Source organism: Bactrocera oleae, chromosome 3 (genome assembly GCF_042242935.1).
Source record: "Bactrocera oleae isolate idBacOlea1 chromosome 3, idBacOlea1, whole genome shotgun sequence".
Taxonomy (NCBI): domain Eukaryota; kingdom Metazoa; phylum Arthropoda; class Insecta; order Diptera; family Tephritidae; genus Bactrocera; species Bactrocera oleae.
In genome coordinates, this window is record NC_091537.1 from 57,916,730 (window position 1) to 57,935,498 (window position 18,769).

Genomic DNA, 18,769 nt, shown 5'->3' on the forward strand with positions numbered 1-18,769 from the left:
TGCGACTCCCGTGCCCATTGGATGATTTGCAGCCAGGAGGTAAATTCGGCTGTATTCTAACGGACCCTTCCCAACACCGGGCCGCATTGGGAAGTAACGGTGGCCTTACCGCGTCAAGGAGCTCTGGCGCGGCGGACTCTTTGTTCCCCTTACCGAAAGCTGACCCGACGGCTCGCCTCGTCGAGCCAAGGGTCGTACGAACAAGATGAATAACAAAAACAAAACCACAACAACAACATCAAACGGATCTCGGCAACAACAACAGCAAACGACTATGGACTCTGGCAACGACAAGGGCAGCGGTACAGGTAAGGGCGAATCATAGGTTAAACGAAAGTTCAGCTTCCTGGACGCCCTTTCGCCAGAATAGCGAGCGCTGTTCGAGGAGCATGCCAGGGATGACGACGATGACATGCCCTCGTGCAGCGGCGTTCAGCAGGTGATTTCGACTGCGGCCGCTGCGGAAAAAGCAAAAGAGAACCCCACGGAGACTCTCTCAAGCAGGAGCAACTGCTCGGATGCAGAGGAGTCGCAACGGGCGACCTCCGGTGGGGCTCGTAAGCGGAAAAGGAAGAGGGGAGGCAGACTACCCCCCCTGCCACCAACGGGATGTCCGGCACCGGAGCGGACTTCTTCGTGGCAGCGGCCTATTTTCCGGGGCAGACTCCGATAGCACCCCCAGAGGCAATCGGCAACCTGGTAGAGCACTGCAGGCGGAATAAACTGCCCCTCATCATGGGCTGCGATGCGAATGCCCACCACACCGAATGGGGCAGCACGGACTGCAACACACGGGGTGAGTCTCTTATCGAGTTTATAGTCAGTAAGAATTTAAGTATAGCAAATGTGGGGTGCGAACCCACTTTTGTAACTAGTGTCAGAAGGGAGGTGCTTGATATCACGCTCAGTAACGAGTCTGAGGTAGGGCTGATCTTACAATGGAGGGTATCATCGGAACCCTCCATGTCGGATCACCGTATCATAAGATTCGTGCTGGGGATGGGGGTCAAGCAACTCCCTCCCAAACGTATCCCTGGGAACACGGACTGGGCCGTTTTCAGGGAATTACTCGCAACTAGAATTAACAGTAGGGAGCAGTTGGATAGAAGCGCAACGGCTTCTGGATTGGAGAGCAGACTGTCTGCCCTAAACCAATCCATTATAGAAGCTTATCATAGCAGCTGCCCCCTAAAGACAACCGCCAAGGGCGGTAAATGCTCCTGGTGGTCTAGTAAACTCTCAGTACTAAGAAAAACGGTGCGCAAGCTATTCAATAAGGCTAAGCGCACCGGAAACTGGGAGGATTACAGATGCAGCCTAACTGCTTACAATAAGGAGATTAGGACCGCGAAACAGAAGAGCTTTAGGAAGTTCTGTGAGAGCGTCTCCTCTACCCCAGAGGCAGCTAGACTGCATAAGACTCTGGCTAGAGGCAAGACGGACACAGTACTAGCGATCAAACGATCTGATGGGACCTATACGTCCAGCGCAGAAGAAAGAGCTACGACTCTTCTACTAGCGCATTTCCCGGAGACGATTCAAGAATACCAGATTCGACCTATGGTCGAACGAAGGCCGTTACGCTTGGACTGGACAGTCGCAAAACAGCTCTTCACTGCAGACTCCATCAAGTGGGCTCTGGCCTCCTTTGAAAAATATAAGTCACCGGGTGCGGATGGTATCCTTCCAGCTTTTCTGCAACAGGGGGAGCAGGTGCTACTGCCCCACCTTGTTCGGCTGATGAGGGATAGCCTAGCGCTGGCATATATCCCAGAACCATGGCGCACCGCAAAGGTGATCTTCATACCCAAAGTAGGGAGGAAAGACTACTCATTGGCGAAATCGTTCAGGCCAATCAGTCTTACTTCCTTCCTACTCAAAAGTATGGAAAAGATCATAGACCATGAATTACGATCGAAGGTGCTGAAGGCTTCACCGCTTCATGAGAAGCAACATGCTTACAGAGCAGGTAGGTCAACAAACACTGCTCTGTACCAGCTTACCTTAGAGATCCAGAATTCGTTAGATGGGGGCGAGGTGACGCTATGCGCCTTCCTCGACATAGAAGGTGCTTTTGACAACACGTCTCACGAGAGCGTGTCAAGAGCACTGGAGAAAAGGAGTGTGGCAGCACCAGTGCGCAGATGGATTGCAGCCTTACTGCGCACTAGGGTGGCGGAAACCGCAGTAGGAGAAACGAAAATTCGTCTGGGAACAACAAGAGGCTGCCCACAGGGTGGAGTGCTATCCCCCCTACTTTGGAGCCTAGTTGTGGACGATCTCCTTGAGCGGCTGACTAGCAATGGAATCCGCTGTCAGGGATATGCGGATGACATTGTTATCTTAGCTAGGGGAGAATTTGAAGACACACTCTGCGATATCGTTCAGAGGGGATTGGTACTGGCAAGGGATGGTGTAGTGGGGTTGGCTTAAACATCAACCCCGCCAAAACTACAATCATTCCCTTCACCAGACGGAGGTCACTGCCGGGCCTCAGAAATATATCCCTGGACGGCAGAGTGGTTGATATGGCCAGCACGGTCAAGTATCTGGGCCTCACGCTGGATTCCACACTGCGATGAAATCAGCACGTGGACCGTACCCTAACCAAAGCTCCAAACTCACTCATGGTGTGTAACCGACTTGCTGGAAAATCCTGGGGGTGCTCCCCAAGGTCTATCAGGTGGATGTACACCATGATCGTGAGACCGATTATCACGTATGGAGCGGTATCGTGGGGTTCGAAAGCATCGCAGACTTCGGTAGGACTTAAACTGTCGAAGCTGCAAAGACTTGCCACCATCTGCGCGTCGGGAGCAATGCGAACGTGTCCGACCGCAGCACTGGAGGTCATGCTAGAACTTTCACCGTTACACCTGGTAATCAAACAGACTGCCAAACGAACTCTGCTCCAAATGACAGCAGAGGGAGCTGGCAAAGGGAAGGTAATCTCATCCCAGCAGATGAAAGAGCTAAGTGAGGAAATACCACTAGCCCTTCTCCCAAGGGATAGCATTACCAAAGTAGTAAACTTCAGCAGGAAGTTCCAAGTAACCCTTGCAGCAAATCTGAGGGGAATGACTCTTCACTGGACCTGCTGCTAAGGGGTTGCACCATCAAGTGGTACACCGACGGGTCGAAAACGGAGGAGGGGATTGGTGCAGGGGCCGCTGGGCCAAGCACCAAACTCTCCATTCCCATGGGAAGTTTCCTTAGCATTTTCCAAGCCGAGGTCTATGCTATAAGTCGGTGTGTAGGAATAAATCTCCAACGCAACTATCGCAATAAAAGTATCGCTATACTCAGCGATAGTCAGTCGGCACTAAGAGCGATCTCTGCCTATGAGGTCAGATCTCTCTTAGTGATGGAGTGTATAGAACGGCTGAACAGCCTATCTAAGCACAACCGAATGCACCTTATTTGGGTGCCTGATCATAGGGGTATAGCTGGGAACGAACTAGCTGACGAGTTTGCTCGCTCTGCAGCCTCTACAAGAATGGTAGGCCCGGAACCATACTTAGCGGTTGGTCCACATACCATCAAAGAGCTCCTCCGTAGGGAGGAAAGAGCAGACAGGGAGATACATTGGCAACAAGTCTTCTGCAAACTGCCGGTTCTGCGACATAGAGCCGGAAATCCCCGAACATCTGCTGATGAACTGCACAGCAGTCTGCAGACGCAGAATCAAGGCCCTGGGATCCATGGTTCCACACAGGGATTGTATCGCCTCACTAGCACCCAGCAGAATTTTGGAATTTATCAATATGCTGGGCCCAGATGACACGATATGACTTAGGGGAGGGCACAATAGACCGTAGGTCGCGGTGCATACCTCAAAATTAATCTAAATCTAATTTGGGATATTATCTGTTTTAATTTCTTTCAGTTCAATTACAAAAGATGTCGATAAGGTAACACTGGTTATTTCAAATTTTGCAACCCTTTTGTTATTGTCAGAATTAATAGAATTTAACAATAATCCAATTATTGAATTAAACTATTTTTGCACTATATAATGTAAAATAAATGTGTACAAACGTATTAGTGAAGTGTTAGTGGATATAAAAGTGGAAAATATAAGTGTATAACTCATTCGAAATGGGAAAAATGCGTACTTTAAATAGTCGAAATTTTGAACTTTAAACCCAATTATCTCGAAAACTATAAGTTTCCCCCGGCTGTATCTATATATATTCTTGATCTGGAGGATCTCCTCTATCCGCCCATACCCATTTTATCCCCGAAAGCGTGGGACGTTATACTAAAGTTTTCCCGAATTTTATTTTAAAAAAATGATTTTAAGGCTACCAAGTTATCCAAATAAGACTTTACATCTGGAATTACCAGAGTATATCTTAAGTGAAATTTTGCAATTTTATGAAAATTATTGGTAAGTCTAGATAAGTGATACACCATCGATATTCAAAATAAATTATCGATAGTGAGATGAAAATAAAACTATCGATAATGTTGATAGTGCCACCGATTTTTTTAGCTCTAGTAATTTGCCTTTTGACCATCGTAAATTTATATATAGATCTTATACCATGCTTTTGACTTCAACTCATTGTAGACACATGTTTCGAATTTTTTGGAACACATTTATTTTATAGAAACCCGATTAAAAAGTCTTCTAAGCTTAAAATGCGTCGTTTAAAAAAGGTTAATAAATATGTGTTGTTTAGTAAAAATCTATTACTTAAATAAAAATTCGGTTTACTTATATTTGATAATTTTATTATTAACTAATTAACAGTATCAGTCTGGAGAAGCAGCGCAATATATTACGCGCCGCGCGGCTTTGCGTAAATTACAATTGTCGTTGAACGATTTTCGCCGCCTATGTATAATAAAAGGTGTCTATCCACGTGAGCCTAAACATCGTAGAAGAGCTCAAAAGGGGTCTTCTGATATTAAAATACTATACCATGCGAAAGATATACGGTTTCTCCTTCATGAGCCTATTGTTTGGACGCTAAGAGACTACAAGGTTGGTTTGTTACTAATTTTTCTGTTAATAGTGTCAATACATTCTATACCTTTTAGATTTTTGCAAAAAAAACTGGGAGAGATCGCGCTATAAAAGATTTTCGTAATTTAAAGAGGCGCTTGGCATTATATCCAGAATTGCGAATAGATCATATTGTAAAGGAACGTTATCCAACGTTTATTGATGCAATTAAAGACCTCGATGATTGCTTGACGTTACTTTTCTTATTCAGCACATTTCCTTCATTACGTTTAATTCCACGTGATCAATCGTTTTTATGTAGACGGCTTACTATAGAATTCCTGCATTATATTATCAGTTCAAAATCAATTCGGAAAGTTTTCATATCGATTAAAGGATTTTATTTTCAAGCGGATATTAAGGGGCAAAAAGTTACGTGGATTATGCCACATCATTATCCTTTTAAGCCTCATTCAAAAGCAGAAGTGGATTTTAAGGTTATGTCGATTTTTGTTGAGTTTTATACAATATTGCTTGGGTTTGTAAATTATCGTCTTTACCATAGTGTAGGTTATACTTACCCACCTAAATTTCGGTCAGAAATACATAATGATTTGCAAGACAATTTTAAAGACGAATTATCATATGTATCAGATCGTATCGCGGCGCTTAATTCTGATTTAATATTCATAGAAAATGAACTAGAAGACGAAATTGAGATCATGGACCTAGATTTTCTTGAGCAGAGTCAAAGTTCAAATCGTATACGGAAACTAAAAAAGGAAGCAAAAGAACTTAAGGCACTGCGTTCTCTTTTTAAAGGTTTAAAGTTTTATATCAATAGAGAAGTACCACGAGAACCAATAGTAATTTTGATACGATCATTTGGAGGTAAAATTTCTTGGGACTCTACAGTGTTTGTTGGAGCCACGTATGATGAAAGCGATGAAACTATTACTCATCAAATTGTCGACAGACCAATACTAAGTAAAAAATATATATCCCGTGATTATATTCAACCACAATGGGTATTCGATTGCGTAAATAAGCGCACACTACTTCCAACAAACAGTTATTTTGAAGGTGTTGTGTTACCGCCGCATTTATCTCCATTCGTTGACAGTAACCGGGATTCCTACGTTCCACCCGAGGAACATGAAAACAAAAATCAGTCTGATTTCAATCAAAAGAAATGTAAGATTTTTCACAAATTTCTTGTATTACTGATTAATATATAAATTTATAGCTGTTGAGGAAAATGCTGGGTGTTCAGAAAAAGAAATAATAGACAGTAGCACCATGGATGATGAGCAATTACAAATAGCATATATGGAAGAAAAGGCAGATTTTGAGGAGTATGGTCATATGCAAAACGAAGAAGGGCAAAATGACGATGATGTTGAAGTTGCTGAGAAGGAAATGCAAAAACAACAACGCGAAGAAGTAGCCGATGGTTATATAAATTTATTTAATATTTTAAAATAATTTTATTTTAGAAGTTGTCTATGAGTGTTCAGGCTGGTAAAGTCCACAAGGAAAATAAAAACATCCGTCGAAAGAATGAAATAGATGAACATCGGTTACAAGCGCGCATGGTAAAGTCTCGTCATCGCAACCTTTTTAGGAAATTAATACGCGAAAAACAAGTTAAAGAAAAGGAAAAGTGGCTATTGAAAAAGAAACGGCGAAATATTGACGCACAAAGAATTCCTAATTAATAATTATAGTTACATATATATCTGATTAATGTATAAGAGAATATATGAACATTTACTTAATATACATTGTTTAAATTAACCCCATATTACGTATCTTTACTTACGCGTGCCATTTGACAACAGAATACCAAATTGTACATTACGCTAGAATATTGTCTAGCAACCGAAGGAAATTTCGTATATTATCAAATACAATCAACTCTATAGTAAGTGAAAGTGTCGAAATTTGGATATTGCAAAGCAGTTGTTTTCGTTGTACTTTGAGCTGATCCGAACAGATGTGTGATGAGATGGCGGAAAAATTGTACGTACAAATAAAATAGAGACACAAGAAATATGAATTTATGTGAATATATACTAAATCCCTACTAATAATATAAATGTAAGTTTGATATGCTTTTACACCGAAACGACATAACCGATCATCATAAAACGTTGTAAAACTGCGACACTAGTCTCTACGGCCTTGCAAATTTCACTCAGTTCGCGCACTGCGCCGCCACTCCAGTTGAGTGGCCAAAAAAGGAATTCTACGGTTCTAAGGAGCTCAAATTGGCAGCCTGACTCCCAGTTTAATCAGAACCATGCACCTAGATACGAGCGACAAACTTGACTTTTACAATTTAACTGCAACGGACTCCACAGTAAGATCGAAGAGACAGTTGCATTTATGAGCCGGGAACGCGTTACGATAGATGCGCTCTCATCGATGTCGACAACGACCGCAGAGATACTACACTTGAATGCCAGGGAATAGCTATCCGGTCAGGTGATGTCAAGTTCGAAATATTCAATATATACATCCCCCTGTTAATTGTTGCCAAACAGGATATCACCCGAACATAGATGCGCCACTTCGAGGTGAAAACCGTTTAGCACTCCTGCCTGTCCAACGATTTTAGGAGGATTGAGTTGGCAGAACAGATACAGTGGATCACAGCTTATTTGATACAGCAGTCGATATAAATTTCGAATCCCAATATTTTCTAAACTGAAAGGAATTTTGAAAAAATTTAAACGCTATATTTTAGAGTAAAGAATTTCATATATATAATGTCCTTCATTTATTTAAAAAATATTTTATTTTCAAATATATGTATATAAAATTAAAATTACTGCTAAATTTCAGGTCACAGCTTATTTGATACAGTTCAATTCTTTCTAAAATAACAAAAACAAATCACTTTCAATCTTAAATTCTTAATATTTTGTGTGAAAGCCTTTCGCCTTAACAAGAGCCTGGATCCTGGTTGGCATTGAATGGACCAACTTTTGTGTGGTTTCTAGGGTAATTTTCTGCCATTCCTCTAGTAGCGCCCTTTTCAATTCCTCTTTGTTCGAAATTTTGTGGCTTCGAATGTTTTTGTCTAATAAAGCCCACAAATTTTCAATAACATTCATATCAGGTGACTGTGCCGGGGGTGTCATCAAATGGGGACAGTTCCATATGAGCCAGGATTGAACGACTGCTGCTTTGTGTTTTGGGTCGTTATCTTGATAAAAGCGGAATTTTTCTTTTATACCAAGATTCTCGGCACTTTGCAGCAAATTACTTCTCAGGATATTAAGGTACATATTTTTGTCCATTGTCCCTTCAATAAACTCCAAATTTCCTACACCGGCTGAGGACATACAACCCCAAACCATCACACTTCCACCGCCATGTTTCACTGTAGCTCTTAGGTTCTCCTTATTTAGCTCTCTATTCTTTTTTCGCCAAACGTAAGACATGCCGTCGGACCCAAAAATATTGAATTTCGACTCGTCTGAAAATATAACCGTGTTCCAAAAATCATGGGTCTTACAAACATGTTCCTGAGCGAACTTTAGTCGACATATTTGGTTTTTTTTACTAATAAATGGTTTCTTACGAGCAACTCGACCATTAAAATCATGTTCGCGGAGTACGCGGCGGATAGTTTCAGCACTACATGATTTTCCTAATTCCTGATGAACATCCACAACCAATTTTGGAGCTGATAGTTTGGGGTTTACCTTGATTTTTCGAACAATATAGCGCTCTTCGGAAGCACTAAAAATTTTGTTTGGCGCACTTCTGCCTTTACTTTCCACTCGATTTTCATGTAAATATCGCTCAATGATGTGCTGTACAGTGGAGGCACTAAGGTTCACAATTTCACCAATTTGTCGAACCGATCTACCGTTTTTAAATTTGTTTATGACCAGTTCACGCTGCTCAATTGTTGTACGACGACCCATTTTTATATAAACGCACTTGCTGTCTCCATGGTTTATTATAACACACTAAAAAATATTTAAAACTAATCATAAACGACGCCAATATGCATGGCAAAATAAAATACAGTTATGCGGTGCGACAAGCTGGCGCCTCGTGATGGAAAAATATCTGTATCAAATAAGCTGTGACCTGAAATTTAGCAGTAATTTTAATTTTATGTACATATAGTTGAAAATAAAATATTTTTTAAATAAATGAAGTACATTATATATATGAAATTCTTTACTCTAAAATATAGCGTTTAAATTTTTTCAATATTCCTTTCAGTTTAAAAAATATTGGGATTCGAAATTTATATCGACTGCTGTATCAAATAAGCTGTGATCCACTGTATATGATTCGACATTCTGTACAATGAATGCTTCAACCAGATTTATGGGCACTTGTAATACTTCGCTGGACATTACCATTGCTGGTGTTGGTTTGATAAAAATCATACCCTGGCGACCTATGCTAACTCTCGCTTCAGACCAGCTACCCATAATTATCTCGATTGAGAAACCTCTCGACTTTATTTCTACATCCGTACTATTGTTAACTTCAATTAAGTTTCATCAGAGAATGTAGAATATATAGAAGGTCCAACTACGGACCAGCGTGTGAATTGTCAAAACCTAACAAAATGCGATGAGGGTCTTTCACCACAGTCGGCTCGGAAGGAGAAATTTTAACAGTGTCGGGTGAACAGAGCTGAGCATTGTATGAAAATTATGCTCAGAAGTTTGCATTGATATTACAGCCGCATGTTAGCTTATATTTTTATACGTTTATATGCAATCATATTCATAGATATGAAACTTTTTTTTTGAATATCTATGATATCATGAAAAAATTATTAAATTTCAATTAAAATATACTTCTTCAAAGGAATATTTGCAGTTGCTTTTTAAATATTGCTTATGTTTGATAATATGAAATGCTTTCATATAAGTATATATGTATGTATATGTATCTGCTATGTTTTACTATATACATACATACATAAGTATATAACATACTAACATAATATCTTAAAAATCTTAATATATTTAAATAGTAATATAATATATGCCAATCACACTTTTCATGATTTAAAGCTTACATACATACATATGTATGTACTTATGTAAGTACAATTCAAATTCAAATCAAGTTATTATCATTTATCAGTAATAACATTTGCGCGCTCTGTTCTATATGTACATACATACATATGTGCGTATGACATTGCCACACAAATAATAAATACACAAACCTACATTCATATATTCGTAAATATGTAAATATGTCACCCGCAAAAACTACAAACATTGTTCTACAAAAACAACAATCGTCACAAGTCAATATGTCAGCCAAATAGGCGAAGGCCAAATTTATAGTAAATCAAACAACAACAACATTTTCATTCATGAACGCAGGCGTACTTTCAACAAGCAACCTCGCTTCACTCATAAAAACAGACACCCTCTCATCTCCCCGAGCATGCGTTTGCCTACAAGCGACGATGGCAAAAGCTAAAAATCATAATTGAACAAATTTCTGATATTCCCTCTAAAAGGGAAAAGTTGCAACCCCGCAAACACAGAAAAAATTGACAAAACCGGCAACAAAGCTTTTGTCGATTTAAAATATTTTTCAATTTTAAAACATTTTTCCATGACGAAAATCTCCGTCAATATGAATGCATATAAACATACATATTTACGATAGTTTGTAGGCAAAGCTGTTAGAGCGGCCTTTCGTTATTTTTTTTCGGCATAGTTCGGATTTTCTACCAACAACACAATGTTGTGACGCTTTGTCGTCGCGTCAGTCCTTCGACACAGTGACTCTTTGACAAGAAAACAAAAAACGTGAGCTTCGGCCATTGGTTGTCCGTGGCAACGGAGATTTCCCATGAAACAATGAGTGTACATACTTACACACATATGTTGTAAGTAGACAAATTAATAATTATAATGGGTACTTTCATATTTGTTTACATGCACACATAATTATACATATATAATGTATAAGAATATTTGCGACCGCTTGGTCTTTTCTTATGGGGTTATGTCAAGCAAAAAGGTGTACAAAATCAAACCCAGAAATCTGACTGAACTGAAGCAGTCCATTAAACAGATAATTGAGGCAATCCCGAATTAGGTGTCGCATATGCGTGGTTAAGTATGAAAGATTAATTAATTGTTTAAATGAAATAAAATTTTCTATACAATAACAAAATTTAATGTAATGCATTGACTAAAAAGAAACTTATTACGGTTTAATTTTGTAGCATGATTCGTTAGCCACCCTGTATAGGAAGAATATCTTCAAATTATATCTAAAGTCGTTTGCGCATTGTAAATATACGAATCTGAAGGAGTACATTTCTTAACATTGAAATTAGCATTATTTTTCTCAATTACCATTGAAAATGCTCAATTCTGCTATTTTTCAGTCCCCTAATGTTAATTGTGGACATTTGGTGAAATATCCTCATCGTTTTCAGTACCCCTTCCAAAAGTGGTGAAATACCCTCATCGTTTTCAGTACCCCTGCGAAACGTGAAATATTTTGCTAATGGCCGCATTGTGAACCTTCTCTATAATCTACATTCTCTGCATCAAGCACCAACACCAACGCACTCGTTTCGGTTTTTTTTTAACCTTGATGCAATGAGAAAAAAATTTGTCTAAAATACTTAGAATTATATAAATAACATTTGTTCCTCGGAATTCAAATTAATCATGCTAACATTTCCAATTTCTTATTTGCGATTGTAAAAGAAAAAAGTATGTTGAATGGATTTTGTGTGAATTTTAAATTATATTTTGTATATATGTAACTAATTCATTTGTTTTAATAGAATTGCAATTCCTATTCAGCACCAGTATCATCATTTGGATAGCTATTATATTGGAGCAGCATATATGAATTATTCGGTTAGTTTTATCAACTACTATCATTATTAGTGTGTGTGTGTAATAAATGTTTGTTTTATGGTTCAAGGCGGCCTGCAAAACAATGTTGTGTTTAAAGCGGCCTGCGCAGAGCAATAAAATATCTAAAAACAAGTGTTTGTTTCATGAGTTCGGTGCGGTTAATTTTACATCGGAAAAAAATATTTATTCATATGATGATTCAGGGCTTAAATTTTAGTTTGGAAACTTACATACGCTGTGCCATTAACACTAGACTTGCTGGCATTCTTTATACACTTTTTTTTTTGTTTTTACTAAAAGTCGCTTTGTAAAAATCTGTTGTGTTAAAATATGTACACTGCCATGTACCTGAATAGAATCACGTAATTTCAAATGAATTTTCAATTATCTTACTTAAAACAATCACTGAAACCAATAGTTAAATGCATTTTATTGTTTTTTGTATAGTTGAATTATTAAGTAATAGGAAGTGTTAAAATCAAGAAGTTTTTGTGCTACATTCCGAAAAATTTGTTGTTTTTTTATTTGAATTGTCGGACTTGGTAGATCTAGTGTTAGTAAAACTATAAATATATTATTGCTGTGTGTATATTTTTTGATTAATTCAATAGACTTTTTTTCAGATTGTGTTATGTTTAATATTAGAATTCACACCGACGCGATTTTCTCATATCATATTCAACATATTATTATTATTATTATAACTATTATTATACTATATACTCTAATATTAATCTTTCTTTCAGTTTTTTTTACTCCTTTTATTTAATTAATCTTTTTTTCTGATAAAATTAGTCTGTTCTTTCAGAGATTACTACTATTTTTATTTAATTAATCTTTTTTTCAGATAATATTATTCTTTTTATTTAATTCATCTTTTCAGAGTTTTTAATCTCCTTTTTCAGATATTATAACTATTTTATGAATCATTATTTTCAGATAATAATAATATGATTATATCAAATATATTTGTATATATGTATATATTAAATATATAGTTAAAACTGTAATTTTTTCAATAATTATTATCGATACTATTATAATTAGCGTTAATTCTGTATAAGATAAATAGGTAAATAAAGAAAAAAAATTAACATTAAAATTAGGGATATTAGAGCAGTTCAGCTATGCTTTTTTATAATACTAGGACAAGGATGTATGATTACATGTATACGTAAGTGTAAGGGGTAAAGTAGTTATAATCTGCACAGCGTCTATGGCGTCGTTTGAAGACATTTCATATGCTTTCTTTCACTTTGACATGTAAGAAAAAGGATTGTGTGGTTTTATGAAACCACGCAAAAGTGAAACTTGTTTTTCACATTATTGACATGTAACTAAAAATCGCTTCATCAATCTTAATTTTATACTTGGAAAATGGGAATGATAATGGGAAATGATACAAATAGACTAGGTCTCCAACTAATATTTTTATTGAACACTGTGTCTTAGAGTACGACATACATAATACTTAACAATTATTTAGATGATATACACATTATATAAAGTTTCCCTTAAAAAACTGAAAATCAAATTTTATGATCGTTGAGTCATTTTGATGCGTTATTCAATTATTTTCAATCATTCTGTTATCAACTCTATCATCACGAGTTTCACAGTTAATAAATGTAACCAATATTTATGGTAACTAAAACTTAAAAATAGCAGAATGGAACATTTACACTGTTAAAGGAAAAAAAAAATTATGCTAATTCCAATGTTAAGAAATGTAGGTTTGGTATCTATGTTCAAATTTACCTATTTCATGATGAATTCCATAAAATCGCTTGAAGTATATAATAAAATAAGGGTTGTATTATTACCTAAATATTTAATTAATATATGTTTTATAAATAATATATTTATTTGGTTTGGTCAGTAAAAGTTTTGATAACATCTGAGAAGACCAGGCGGTAGCACATATAATATATGTATAATTATGTGTGTATGTAAACAAATATGACAGATCGCATAATGTTTGTATGTCTGTCTGCATGCAACATATGTATGTAGGTTAGTAACTCGCCAATAAAACTCTTCTGATTTTCACTTTACACTTTATTTCTTCACTACCATCCGTTTATTTCAATGGTCATAATTCTTCTGATCTTATAAGTTAAAAACTATATCGACTGTTACAATTTCCCTTCCGCTATGATGAACGCTTCGTTATTTTTTCGTTCAGTCGGTATTGTTAGTATTTGTCATGCTACCGTATCGTTCCTACAATCAGCCGTCCTGATCTATTATTCGACCTCGATAATTAAGTCCACTTTTTCATATTTTCCGTAACTGTCATCGCTTTCTTTGGTCCTTCCGCATTTCCTACCTTTCGACCTTGTATCTGTCATGGTTTAGTTTAGCGACTATCTTGAACGGTCCTAAATACTTCGGTCTAAATTGAGAACCCTAAGAAACTAATTCTTTTCTTAAAAATTTGACATTTATTCCATCTGATGTGTAAACCGTTTTCACTTACATGTGTTAATAATCTTTCTAATTTCTCACGACCTTCTCTCTCATCCTTGCGGGAATGACGATATCGTCCATGTACATTATAACAGTTCCATCCTCAAGCATGTCAAAATACCGCTGGTGAATTATTGGTGTCAAAAGGCACAACGCAGAACACGTATTGGCCATTTTGGGTTACGAAAGACGTGTACTGTCGGGAACCCGGTTCTATTGGCAAATGATAAAATCCGTTCTTCAAATCTAATGTAGGGAAGACACTTGCACCCTGCAATCTGTCTAACGCTTCTTACCCGACTGTCATTGGAAAATTGTCTCTTATTATTTGTTCACTAATTTTGCTAAAATCACAACAAAACCGTTTTGTTCAGGTTTTCTTTGTGTATTACGACACACTATTCTGTATAATACCCTCCTTAAGCATACGTGCGACTTCTTTGTCAATACGTTGCTGATCCGCTTGCGACACCCTACGTGGTCGCTAAAATACTGGCTTTGTGTTTTTCAATATTAACTTCATCTCTACAGTCCCATGACTAGGCTTCTTAGGGTAGTAACTATCATTGTCAGGTTTTCTGAACCTATCACTACCTTTCCTAAAAACTATATCAACATCCTGAAGAACGTCATTTCCGATCACTGCTGCATACGGAATATCACGTCCCCTAACCACGTAAAATGTTACGTTCAATGAAAGTCCCTCTACTGTCATTTCGGCCGTAAAGCTGCCTAATGTCGTAAGCACGGCTTTGCCAATACCAAACATTCTCTGTTTTTTCCCAGTTAGTTCTATCTCTGCTAACATCAATAGGGTATCATACCTCATGATATACGCAATGCATCCTGTATCTACTAATGCATTAAAGGTAAAGCCATTGATAGTAGCATCAACGAAAATCTTTCCACCTTCACTGGCAGTTTCCATTTTGCTATCAACCGTATTTACCCGTTCACTTTTGATCATTCTGTCCCTCTACTCTTTATACTATAGCGCATAATGCCCCTTTTTATTATACTTAAAACAAATAAAATTACTCGACCCGGCTTCCAGACAGTCCCTTGCTATATGACCTTCTTTGTCACATTTAAAACACTCTTTTTCATCAACCCTTTACTTTCTGTAGCAATCTGTCCCACGTATCCTTTGTTTGCAGCTACTTGAACACCCCTAACTTTCTCGTATATGCGAATTTGTTCCTTCAATTCGCCCACTGTCTTCGCTTGATATAAAATTCCCTTGTTTGCTTTAATTCTCAATGCACTTCGGACGCACATAATTTATTCCCAAACTTATCAATAAGAGAGCGCTTAAAACTACTCCAGTCTCTTACACCCACCAACCCACGCACAAACGATTTCGCTTGCCCTTTAGCAACTGCTTCGCATATACAAACCGCTGTAGATTATTCCACCCAGCTATTTCGTCAAATTCTACAACCCAGTGGTGAACGTAATAAGTATCATTCCTATAAAAATCTGAAACACTGTCTTTTACATCACACAACGTAAACAACATCTTTTGGGCAGTTGACGAAACAGCTACGGCGTCAGCGTCCGACGAATTGGTCGATTCATTCTCGCTCGTCCCCGAAAACTAAGTGTTGTAGCAGACGCAATTGCAACTCTTTTTTCTGCCTGTAGCGTTTAACCCTAGCTCCCTTAACTTTTCTTCTAAGGTCTCTACTGTCATTGCTCTAATTGTTAAAGTTTTTAAAGCAATTCTCTTATCTTTACTATAGTGATAAATCTCTTTCACAAATTCAATGATTTCTTTTCAATTTCCTCTCTGAAGTTCTTAAATCAAATGTACAAGCGTGCTTTCTTATACACTAATAGCTACACATACTACTACTTGACGCTTCTACTCAAAATATACAAATATAGAATTTATCTCGTGTGGGTTTTGCTGCTCGGTTGGCGTCGATCTGCTGTTCTCTCCCTGCTTTTGTTTTCTGTTCTTTCGCTCACTGCTACGTTGCTTTGCTGCTAAAAGTTTTACTGATTTCAGTTTTGCCACTCAGAGCTTTGCTGCTCAAAGTTTTTTTGTCAGTTTTTCTTCACTTTTTTAACTGATTTTTTTTTTTTTTTTGTTTTTTTTTTCATATATGTTCTTACTAATTGTTCCTTCAACAGAAGCCAAACTCACTGGCTGTTCTGATTAACGTTGGTACAGTCGCTTCCACCAAAAAACTGTCTTCACCAATTGAAACTTCTGACCACGTACTGGTACAGTCGCTTTCTTCACTGGGGCTGCGCTGATTAACTACCAGTGATGGCGCACTGGATAGTCATTTGCGCACTCCACAAACTGTATGTTCTTTTTTTTCATTTTCACAAATTGCTTCTTTTTATTTTTTCCCACTTTACTTTACTATTTTACGCAAATCCCGGTTGAGCCCCATTAACACTTCTGATTTTCAATTTACACTTTATTTCTTCACTACCATTCGTTTACTTCAATGGTTACAATCAGAGATAAAGAGATACACAACTCTTCTTGCACTGGAAACGAGAGCGCAATTGCTAAACGTCAAAACCTCCTGAACTCAAGCAACTGTCAAAAATCAGGAGGACTGACGTTTGGCAATTGGAAAAAGAGGAACGGCCGGACTGAAATCCTACAGAAAAATATGTAAACAGAGAGATTTGTTGCCGCTGTTAAAGATCACTAACAAAAAATGGAAAACAATGAAAATGAAAGAAAACGCGAATTTTCAATTGAAAATTATAAAAAACATTTATTAATTGAGAGCTAATACCTTTAATTTTTTGATTAAATATTGAAGGTTCAAAAACTAAAAGTTTTAATATTATATATTACAAAATCACAAAAAAGGGTTTAAATAGTTTCTGCATATGTTAAGTTTAATAAATGTTGGGTATTTTAATTTAAATGCCCAAAAATTATTATTTTGACTGATCTGGCTACAATGAAAAATGTTATAAAAACGCTAATTAAGGCGCTCTCACACTGGAAAGAGTTGGGCATCCCATTATCCCTGGTTACAATTCCAAGGATGACATGATGCGAAACTCTTTGATTCGAGAGAGAGAGAGCTGTCAAAACTCACATTTTTTATAACATTTGTCAATCAGAAAATGGATTGGGTATTTTAAAAATAACTTTTGGGTATTTTGCATTTCGATATTATTTTTAGATGGTCGATTCCTGAGTAAGCCTATATAACGCATATACATCCCTAAATACGTGTATGCATATTATAAAATTTTTAAAACATCATATAACATTATGTATAAATAAAAAAAATATAGCAAAGAAACAATAAAAGTCGTAATAAAATATCATTGTTTTATGATTATCATTTTAAATTAAATTAGCAAAAAAAACTTTAGTTACACGTTCGTGGAAATTTCGTTTCACACTGCTTTTATTAGCGGTTTTATTTCTGGCATAGCGCCTTTTGTGATATCATCTGTTCAAAATTCCCTAATCTTAATAATCAGGGAAAGAGAATAACAGACAAATTAGGGAAAATGAGAGAGTCTCGCATCATCTCATCCTTGAAAATTCTTCTGATTTATTAGCTTTCTATGATGAAATATGAAATAATTTAGCGATTATCACCGCTTCCCTTGCCGCTCTAACAGCTTTTCCAATAAACCATCGTAAATATGTATGTTTACGCTGATTTTGCGAGCCATTTAAAAATATTTTAAATCGACAAGAACTATGTTTTAATTTTTGTCACTTTTTCTGTGTTTGCGGGTTTGCGGGGTTGACACCTTTGCCTTCCAGAAGAAAAATCAGCTTTTGCCATCGTCGCAATTTGGCTGCCATATTGACATGTGTGTGTTCTACTTATGCTACTTGAGACTGTTGTTGTTTTTGTAGACCAATGTTTGTAATTTTTGTTGGATATTTACATGTGTACGCATATGTATATGTAGGTTTGTATGTGTATTATTTGTTCGGCAATGTCAGACGCACATTAGTATGTACATATGTATAGAGCAGTGCGCGGATATGTTATTACTGGTAAGTGGAGTGACGCAAGCCTCACGCGACATGCAACACACATTAATGAGTTTATGGAAAAAAATACAGATATGTTAAGAGGATTTACAAAACGTATTAAATGTAATTTAACACCCAAATGCGTCTATATTCAGTCGATAATATGATATGAATCTGTAAAGTAAGCGTGTGTATAAGCAAACGAGTAAATGCAAGCCAAATTTCGCATGTGATTCCCTGGTACATCAAGTGGATTATTGTGATCGTATCATACCTTCCTTTTAATTTTTTCGTTACTTTTTCCTTTCAATAAAATAAAAGCTAAAATAGCGAAACTTATTGTAAACTTTAGTAGACTTTATTCAGTGTTTTAAATTTATTAAACGCTTCTAAGTTATTCATTTTGTCACATTAGTAAACAGCTGATTCGAATATTGGCTTTGCATATATTCGGAAAGACAAAAATTCAATCAGATTCTGTGACACAAT

General features: G+C 37.0%; 1 protein-coding gene across 2 annotated transcripts; it reads left to right on the forward strand.

Moving 5' to 3' along the window:
- Window positions 1-4,501: 4,501 nt before the first annotated feature.
- LOC106622404 (pescadillo homolog) lies at window positions 4,502-6,753 on the forward strand. Of its 2 annotated transcripts, none has more exons than XM_014241565.3 (5): window positions 4,502-4,662; window positions 4,757-4,990; window positions 5,047-6,145; window positions 6,198-6,394; window positions 6,448-6,753. In XM_014241565.3, the coding sequence occupies exons 1-5, from the start codon at window positions 4,645-4,647 to the stop codon at window positions 6,667-6,669; spliced, it is 1,770 nt and encodes a 589-aa protein (XP_014097040.2). In that variant the 5' UTR covers window positions 4,502-4,644; the 3' UTR covers window positions 6,670-6,753. The 2 variants fall into 2 exon arrangements, with proteins under 2 accessions (XP_014097040.2, XP_014097041.2); XM_014241566.3 differs by having other exon boundaries at window positions 6,451-6,753.
- The last annotated feature ends 12,016 nt before the right edge of the window (window positions 6,754-18,769 follow it).